The sequence below is a fragment of the Stenella coeruleoalba genome (assembly GCF_951394435.1).
Source record: "Stenella coeruleoalba genome assembly, chromosome: 4".
Lineage (NCBI taxonomy): Eukaryota > Metazoa > Chordata > Mammalia > Artiodactyla > Delphinidae > Stenella > Stenella coeruleoalba.
The window spans coordinates 52938433-52948154 of NC_137149.1; the positions used below are offsets into that span (position 1 = coordinate 52938433).

The following is a 9722-nucleotide window of genomic DNA, read 5'->3' on the forward strand; positions in this document are numbered from 1 at the left end:
ATGTGGGATCTTCCCGGACCAGGGCTCAAACCCATGTCCCCTGCATTGGCAGGCGGATTCTTAACCACTGCGCCACCAGGGAAGCCCCCTGTTTTTTTAACTTTTATTTTTAAGTGCCAATGGGAAATAGAAGAGGAGAAGATGAAAATAAAGGCAGCAAAAGGGATAAACAGTAGATAAGGTCCTTGAGTTTAGGGTAGAGAATGGGACAGATAGTGGAAGGAACAGAATGTGTGAACTAGAAAGGTAGGAATGTTAGAATCTAAATTATCTGATGTCTTAAGCTTATTATTTCAAAAATGAAGTAATTCTGAATGATGACAAGACCAAGGCATGAGAGTGGGTGGTGGAGTAGAGTAGAGGTGAATGTCTTGTGAGAAGAGATGAAAAACATGATTGGTTAAGGTGTTCATCTTACAGATGAGATGGCTCAAGCTGGTGAGAGGTTGGATGGACTGGTAAGAGAGAGACTAAGCAGGAAGTGACTAGTGAAGTGGAGATGAGAGATTCACGTGGCTTAATAGTGTGAGTGTCAAAGGAACATGTTTTTGTAAAGGGAGTGAGGGTTTACAACAATATTGGGGAGTGAGAAGGCCATCAATCTGTTGTTCTGATGCTGCAGCATGTGAGGTATGAAGAATGAACGGCTTCAGCTTGAGATCAGTATTCTTAGGAGAGCTATGTTTCCATTAAGGCAAAGATATGAAGTGCCCATTCAATGAAGATTTAAGCACATAGGGGAAGTTTGCCTACTGTCTGTGTGGGTCTAGACTGAGACTGGGAGCAGAAACAAGGTAATCTAAGACTTCTGGTTAGTTCCACAATAGTCAGTGTTCAAAAAACAAGTTTTTATCTGACCTTTGCCTAAAAAATAGTGAGACTATATATACAGTATTTAAATGATCCTTGATTTAAAATTTCTCAAAGTTCAAACAAGTTGTGCTATCTCAAGAGATATTTGTTGAAAAATCCAACCTGTTTTACTGAATAGTTTTCTCGTCTTTCAATGTTAAAATTCATTAAAATATTTGCAATAAAGTACAGATTCCTTTTAAATATGCTTTATTGATTTTTAAATATAAGAATTTGTTATCTTGGGAAAATGTTTAAGCCTTTATGGTTAGTAATGTCAGATTTTGTATTTAAAACCACATGTGTTTATATGTTCACTTCTGTTTATTTTTTAGACCTGTTTTTATTTTTGTTACCTTTTTTTTTACTTATTAACTTTCCTGAGAAGCAGCTTTACAGGTGGTAGAGGATGGTAATAATTGTACAGTTACTTCAACAAAGGTAGATTCAATGGTGACAAAGGTAGATTAATCACATCAGTTCTCTTTGGTGTGTCTCTGTAGTGTGCATGAAAGGAGCATTGGATTTTATGAATGTTTTCATTTATTTCCGCTTGGCTTTCAGGGACCATGGCTAAACCTGCCGGATCACTGGCCAGAAGCAGCAGCTTGTGTCGCTCCCGCCGCAGCATCGTTCCGTCCTCGCCGCAGTCTCAGCGAGCTCAGCTTCCTGCACATGCTCACCCGGCACACCCCCGGCATCCCCACCACCCCCAGCACACACAGCACTCCTTGCCTTCCCCTGATCCAGATATCCTCTCGGTGTCAAGTTGCCCTGCTCTTTATCGAAATGAAGAGGAGGAGGAGGCCATTTACTTCTCTGCTGAAAAGCAATGGTATTGGCAATGAATGAAATACAGTATGTGTTGGGCTGGGTGGGTAGAAGTGGTATGTTGTGTTAATTTTCTACTGCTGCGTAACAGGTTACAACAAACTTTAGTGGCTTCTAACAACACCCATTTATTAGCTCTCAGTTCTGTATGCCAAAGTCCAAGCTTGGTGTGGCTAGGTTTTCTGCTCAGGGTCTCACAAATCTAAAATCAAAGTGTTGGCTGGGCTTTATTCTTATCTGGGGCTAGGGGGCCTCATCAAAGCTCACTTGGTTGTGGCAGAATTCAGTTCCTCATGGTTACAGTACCATGGTCCTGGTTTCCGTGCTTGCTCTCAGCTGGGGGCTGCTCTCAGATTCTAGAGGCTGCCTGCTCTTCCTTGCCATGTGTGGCCTCTATCTTCAAAGCCAGCAACAGAGAATTTCCCTTCTTTCAAATCCCTCCTTTGCTTTGAATCTCTGCTTTCCTTTATCTCTGATCTCTATACCCAAATTTAAAAGGCTTACCTGGATAATAATCTCTCTATATATTAAGATCTACTAGTTTGGGCCTTAATTACACCTGCAAAATCCCTTCATAGCAGCACCTATGTTAGTGTTTGATTAAATAACTAACTGGGAGAAGATGTGTGCACACCAGAGCTGGGAATTGGGGGACCATCTTAGAATTCTGACCACCACACACATAGGATATTTTGAGATATAACTGCTTAGAGGCTATTGCACACAATTGACTCAAGTCTCAGAATATAAACTTGTCTAACGAACAGTTTCATATGTAAAATATAAAGGCATGAGCTTAAGTATACTTGAGCACAAGGAAACATTAAATATGACTGACTGAGGTTTAAAAATATTTGTTGCCAATTAATGATTTGTTCTGTTATGTGCTAGTACTTGCTAGTGAGCAAGCAGTATCAGATGCAAAAGATTTAAGAAAATGTCAGGAATTTAAAGGAGGAAATTATATTCATAACACTTTTTTTTTTTTTCTATAAAGTAGATATAGCAGCAGTGTATTCTAGTCCAATGAGACCGGTTGCTGTTGGGGATCTCTCTAAACCGTATTCCTCTTTTGGAGCAGTACGGTATTAAGTGACAGAAAAACTGGTATTGGTTTCTGAGTTTGCCACTTAGTAGCCATGTGGCCATGAAGTCTTTACTGTTCTTGTTAGAAAAACAAAACCAGAAGGAATGGGCTGGACACTCGCCATAAGCCCTGGTGGCTCTCTGTCATGTGATTCTTCACACATAATTGTTTCGTCTGCTAGTGAAAGTAAATTTTATGATTAGAAAGTGATTATTGTAGCATATTCCTAAGGAGATAATACAAGTTTTGTGTTGTCATTGCAACTGGAGAATCTGAGGCACCTTTGCTTGGTTAGCACTTTATGACCAGCTTTTTTGTCTAACCTTTGCAGTATAACTGTAGTCACCAGTAAGATGGCTTTACTGACAAAACTAATTTTGTGTGGCTTATGGAAATTAGTAGGAAAACTCTAGAGCTCTGCTGTCCAGTAGAATTTTTTGCACTGATGGAAATGTTCAGCCCTCATTTCAAAGAGCACTGTCAGAAATTCACAGCTAGCTCATTAATTTGAGAAGAATTTGGATTCAGACAACTTCCTCCTCTCCATTTTAGTCTTTTAAGTGTTGAACCACCAGAATCCTTACAAAATAATAATAATACAAACATTTACTATTTACCAATCTTTTATGTTCTATGCATTATTGCACGTATACGCTCATTTAAACCTTACCTTGAGTTAAGTCTTGTTATACGTGCATTAAACTTACATAAATTCAACCACACGTCACTGTGGGAAAAAAATAAAAGTAGAAAAATGACATAAATGGTACATACAATTAAATTCAATATTCTGAAGAATATATGCTCTGGGAAAAATGGGAGATTTTAAGGTGTACTAGACCTGTATTCCAAGTCTGACTAATTATGCAGAAGAAGCAACACTTCAGATTATTATTTGTTTTGGAATTAGGATATTAGAACTAAAAGTAGTATTAGAGATTGATCAAATACTCTTACCTAGACAAGAAAATTGAGATCTGGTTAAATTAATTGATTTGCCCAAGATTGTACAGCTAATTAATGGCAGGACCAGGACAGGAATCTAGGTCTCCTAAATTAGGTCAGTATTCTTTTCACACATTATTTAGATTTTAGAAGCTAGTTTTTAAAATATTTTTAACCTAGTTTAGAATTTCACACACAAAGCAGCCAAACCACATAACAGAATAGAAAGTAAATTCATAAAATTTTGACTAGATCAGCTTCTGGCTCTGGAAGCTGAAGGAACAGTGAACAGCTCCAGGGAACAGTGATATATGCTGTTTGATTAATGGACATCTACTCCAAAAAGAAGCCTTGCAGAAAACTCCCTACCAGTGACTGATTTCTGAGTCATTTCTTCCTATCTGAACTGCCCCTTGCCCTCTGTTAGCACTATCCATTATCAATTGTAAGAGCATTTGAAAAATTATACAGTACATGTAACTGTATAAAATGAAAGCATTATTTAAGTCTTTATTTGCCCAGGAGATTTTATACCTTCTGAAAGCTTGTAGTGTAATAAAGACAGTCTTCACATACATGTGTGAGTAAAGTTCATAGAAAAGACTAAATACATTTAGCAGTCTAATATGTAACTGAAGTGTGGTATTAACAAAATACATGTCAAAATCAATAAACATGCATATCATAACATGAATAATGATAGTAATCATAGGTCATCCAAGGTGAGAGAGCATTCAATTCATTTACTCTATAAATATGAATTTAGTCCTTGCTGTGTGCCGTGTACTTGCTAATAACTTGAGCTGCCAAGACAGGTGAGACAAGGTCCTGGCCTAGTTCCAGCTGGTAGATGATGATCATATGTGTTCCTGCCTTTCTGTCTTCAGCTCTCTTCCTTCTCTCACCTTATTTCTTTTGCCAGTTACTTTTTACCTTGACTCTACTTTTCATTTCGTAATCATTCTGTTCATAGAGTGAACACTATTCATCTCAGGTATGGTACATTCAAAAATGAATAAATTGTTATCCCTATTCTTCAGAATTTTCCTCCCTCCCTCCCTTCCTTCCCCTCTTTCTTCTCTTCTTATCTTTTCTTCTCTTTTTCCTTCCTCCCTCCCTTCCTTTCTTTTCCCTCCCTCCCTCCCTCCTTCCTTTCCTCCTTCCCTGCCTCTTTCCCTTCCTCCTTCCCTCCCTCCCTCCCTTCCATACTTACTAAATATCCACTATGAGCTTGTCACTATTCCAGAGACTACAAAAGTTAATAAGACTTCCTGCCCTCATTGTCTCCTTTCTTCTGGGGAAACTGACTATAAATAAGTTAATATAAAATATTTTAGGTAGTGATAAGTTCTGGGATGCTAAACAAAGACAGGTAAAAGGAAAGAGAATGCTGCTTTGGATAGGGTAGTTAGGAGAAGCATCTCTGGAGAGAGAGCATTTGAGTCATGTGGAGATGGAGGGGAAAAAAGATGAGGCGGCGGGAACAGCAAGTGCAACAGCCCTGAGGGAGTCGCAAGATTGGCATGTGGCAGGAACAAGGAAGAGGCAGAAGATGGTACACTGTGCAGCTGGAGGGATAGCCATGGACCTGACCATGCAGGGCTTTGCGGCCTTTGGCAAGGACTTTGGAGTTTAGCCTAAGTGTGTGAGGAAGCATTGGAAAGTTTTGAGCAAGAGATTATTGTGCTCTGATTGAGTTTTTAAAAACCACTTTAAGGGCTGTGCAGAGAAGTAACTCAGAGGGAAGAACAAGAATGGAAGCAGGGAGACGAATTAGGAAGCTATTGCTATCATTGAGGTAACTGGTAGGGCAGGAAGAAGGATGGTAGCAGTGGGACAGGAAGAAAAGGGTGGGTTTGAGGTATATTTTGAAGGAATAGCTGATAGCATTTACTGTACGTTGGCTTTGGGGTTGTAAACTTTATTTTTTCCAGTCCTCTTTATTTCTCTTGCCACTGTGGAAAAGAGGGAAAAATCACAAAGGACTAAACTTGTGATAATTTATTGAATGTCTACTTTAAAAAAAATAGCTCAATATCATTACCTTTCACCTGCCATCCACTCCCCACCCCAGTGTATCTCACCTCTCTTCCCTTCTGTTTTTTTTTTTTTTTTTTTTTTGGGTTCGCGGGCCTCTCACTGTTGTGGCCTCTCCCGTTGCAGAGCACAGGCTCCGGACGCGCAGGCTCAGTGGCCATGGCTCACAGGCCTAGCCACTGCGTGGCATGTGGGATCTTCCCAGACCGGGGTACGAACCCGTGTCCCCTGCATCGGCAGGCGGACTCTCAACCACTGCGCCACCAGGGAAGCCCTTCCCTTCTGTTTTAAACTTGGGAGAGCTTATATTTTAGCTTAGTATATTCTTTTCTTCCTTCCTTAGGAAGCTATATTTAATCAATTTAATGACTAAACAGTAAAGGGAGAAGGTGGTGACTAAAATTCATCTTTTCAACTATATGTCAACTATGTGATTTAGAAAGAAAAATTTTCAGTGTTGAAACAAAACACAGAATTAGCTGAAATGATAAAAACCTGTAAAATTTAAACATTTTCATTTCTCTGACAATTGAAGAAGGTGTAACTTTAAGTTATAATATTTTCTAGATTGGAAGGTATCATTATCATAGTTCATGTTAAAAATTAAACATTTTGATAAGTTATATTATTTAAAGTAGTAATTTTCTAAATTTTGTTGAAATGTGTATAGAATTTTAACATCTCTCCCTTTAATATTTTGATAGCTTAAACAGTGGAAGATGTTTTGGTTAGAATTAGTTAGAATGTCTGCCAGTACCCTTAAGAAACATATTGATTTAAAATTTTACCTTTGCCTCTATCTCATCCAGGGAAGTACCAGACACAGCTTCAGAATGTGACTCCTTAAATTCTTCCATTGGAAGGAAACAGTCTCCTCCTTCAAGCCTTGAGATATACCAAACATTGTCTCCACGAAAAATATCAAGAGATGAGCTCTCCCTAGAGGATTCATCCAGAGGAGATTCGCCCATAGCTGCAGATATCTCCCGGGGTTCTCCTGATTGTGTAGGTCTGACAGAAACTAAGAGCATGATCTTCAGTCCTGCAAGCAAAGTGTACAATGGCATCTTGGAGAAATCCTGTAGCATGAACCAGCTTTCCAGTGGCATCCCGGTACCTAAACCTCGCCACACATCATGTTCCTCAGCTGGCAACGACAGCAAACCAGTTCAGGAAGCCCCAGGTGTTGCCAGGATAAGCAGCATCCCACATGACCTTTGCCATAATGGAGAGAAAAGCAAAAAGCCATCAAAAATTAAAAGCCTTTTTAAGAAGAAATCTAAGTGAACTGGCTGACTTGGTGGAATTCCATTCAAGTGGCATCTTTAAACTTTTATCTCCCATCCTTCACTCCTCTTTTTTTGTTTTAATTTTAGGAATGTAACTCCATTGGGGCTTTCCAGAGTGGATGCCATAGTGGAATGTCCTTAAGAGCAACTGTCTACTGTCTGCTTATTTAAATGACTATATAATCAATTTGTCAAGCCAGTTATTACTGAAAAATCATTAAGAGATGAGACAGTTTACAGTCATTTTTGCCTATTTATTTCTGCTTTGTTATTAGTGATATATATACAACATTTTGTTGAGAGCCACTATGGACTTAACAAGCTTTAATGGACTAGTAAGCCAGCATGGGCTTGCAAAAATTTCTTGTTTACCAGAGCATCTTCTTATCTTTCCACAGAGCTATTTACATCCTGGACTAAAATAACTTAAAAGGAGTAAAACTAATTGCACTACTGTTTCTCAGACTGGAAAAATATCTCTGCAAGTGAAACTGTATAGAGTTTATAAAATGACTATGGATAGGGGACTGTTTTCACTTTTAGATCAAAATGGGTTTTTAAGTAGAACATAGGGTTTCTAATTAACTTGATTTCTGGAAATGAAAACCCACGCTTTTATTATGGGAAGCTTCTTTAAATGCATTTAACATTATAAAGTTTCAAGTCCTGCTGTAAAGACCATGTTGTTTTGTTTTTCCCAGGGCTTTCACTGTGATTTTCTGCATTGCAGGCTGTATGATAAAATATAAATAATTTAAAGAGAGAGGCTCTTGATTCCTTACACAAAGTGGAAGAGTTAAAACTTGATTGAAGGACTTAAAACATTCACAAGCATATACTAAACTAGGGGGATGTGGGGATTCAGGCACTTGTTTACAGACTCAATAACTGCAAAGATTTATGGTTTGTGAAAAACTTGTACTGTGGAAAAGATAATAAATCGAAGACATTATTTTGTGGGACTGTGCTGATTTTTGTTGATAACACTCCACTAAGAACACTATATGTTTTTTGGAGAGCTGTGTAAGCTGTCTTCTTGCTTAACTGCAATATAAGAAATAGTGATGTTTTGGAAGTAAGTTGTCAACAAATTTCTTTCTATTTTATATTGTTTGTCATATTTTTATGTAGTTTGAAATGTTTAAATGTTCTAATATCAAGATTAACAAATATAAATTTATGGTGCATTTAGATTGTATTGTATTTATAAAGTTTGGGGTTTGTTAAACTGATAGCTTATTATAAAGGTAACTTTTACTGTGAAGATTGTCACATGAGTAACAAAGTACATTAACATCTGGGGAGTTTCTGCTTAAACTGCTTCTTTTAAAAATTCAGTCAGAATGATCTGGTTAATGCAATGTGGATGGACATTTAGGTGAACAACTGATGCATATTAGCTAGAATGGTTTTTCAGCTTTGTGGCTGAAATATATAATGTCCAACTCAGTCCTGTTTAGATGAAAATGCTGATTGATAAACAATCATCATTCAAGATTTGCTCCAAAGAAATACTTTACTAAGAATATGAACAGTTTCCCAAAGTTTCCTGTAAATTTTATGTACTTCAGTGCCGTCGTTAAAAACTGTTAAGGTCTTGAATGATATTTATATACGCAGATATTTATATATTTAATAGACAGTGCTTTGAGGGCAAAAATTGTTTGACTTAAATGAACATAGTGTTTTGGACTAATTATAAGGTAAGTTAACCTGAAAGGTCAAGAGTTGAGGAACACAGACCCTAAAGCTGTTTAGGAAGGGGAAAAATTGTGCATGAAGAATTGAAAAGCGCCCTGGAAAGTTTCTTCAGAGTGAAGGGAATACCTAATCTTCTTTCTCCTTCTTACAACCAGGCAGGAGTTCTTCCCTTTGAAAATTGCAAAAGGGATGAGAACCTTTTAGTTTGATGAATAGAGAAGGTAAAAGCCACAGAGCATGAAGTGGGACTGGGAGAAGGAGGATCTCTAGGAGTGCCCAGCAAGGCTTCCACTTGTTCAGGGTAAGAAGGGATCCTGGATCAGAACCACTTAGATGCTAGAACTTGTGCCTGGGAGTGGGAGAGGCTGGCCTGAGTAAAATGTGGGCCATCTTAAGTCAGGGGATGCATTGTTTGTTCTAAATTTCACACGGTTATAAACAAATTCAACCAAGGGATACTTGCTGCCTTATGTTGCTTGTAATATTTACATGCATTAGTATAATGCTCTGTGTTTGTAAATTCAACAGAAAATAATTGAGTTTTGGAAAGCCACAATAATTTCTGTATCACATCGTTTACACACGAAGAGTTGGACGTTAATATAAATTTTTAAAATTACCCATTTCTTACCTTATTTTAACCTTATAAAATGATGGTATTTTCCTGATGTTAAAAGTAATACTTTCCTTATTGTAAAAAACGATTCATGATAGAAAAGTATGAAGAAGAGAAACAACAGCAATCAAATTCTACTGCCCACAGTAATCACTTTTAATATTTTGGTATGTTTTCTGCTAGATCATTTTCTATATACTGATATATATTTTACATAATTGAAATCATACTATATAGCTTTATATTATGCTTTTTCACTTAATATAGTATAAGCATTTCTCCAACATTATTAAAAACTCTTCACGAACAACATTTTAATGTTTCTATGATATACCATTGTATTGATTAACCATAATCTTTTTAA

The 9722-nt window shown here is 37.5% G+C and overlaps 1 protein-coding gene across 3 annotated transcripts in view; it reads left to right on the forward strand.

Moving 5' to 3' along the window:
- STIM2 (stromal interaction molecule 2) overlaps positions 1 to 9492 on the forward strand; it is a 169285-nt gene extending 159793 nt beyond the window's left edge. For 2 of the 3 annotated variants that reach the window (XM_079919372.1, XM_079919373.1), the window contains 2 exons: positions 1417 to 1687; positions 6562 to 9492. In XM_079919372.1, the coding sequence (XP_079775498.1) occupies positions 1417 to 1687; positions 6562 to 7039 (749 nt within the window). In that variant the 3' untranslated portion in view covers positions 7040 to 9492. The remainder of the gene's footprint in view (positions 1 to 1416; positions 1688 to 6561) is intronic. The other variant, XR_013827958.1, reaches the window with a different exon arrangement.
- Positions 9493 to 9722: the final 230 nt, after the last annotated feature.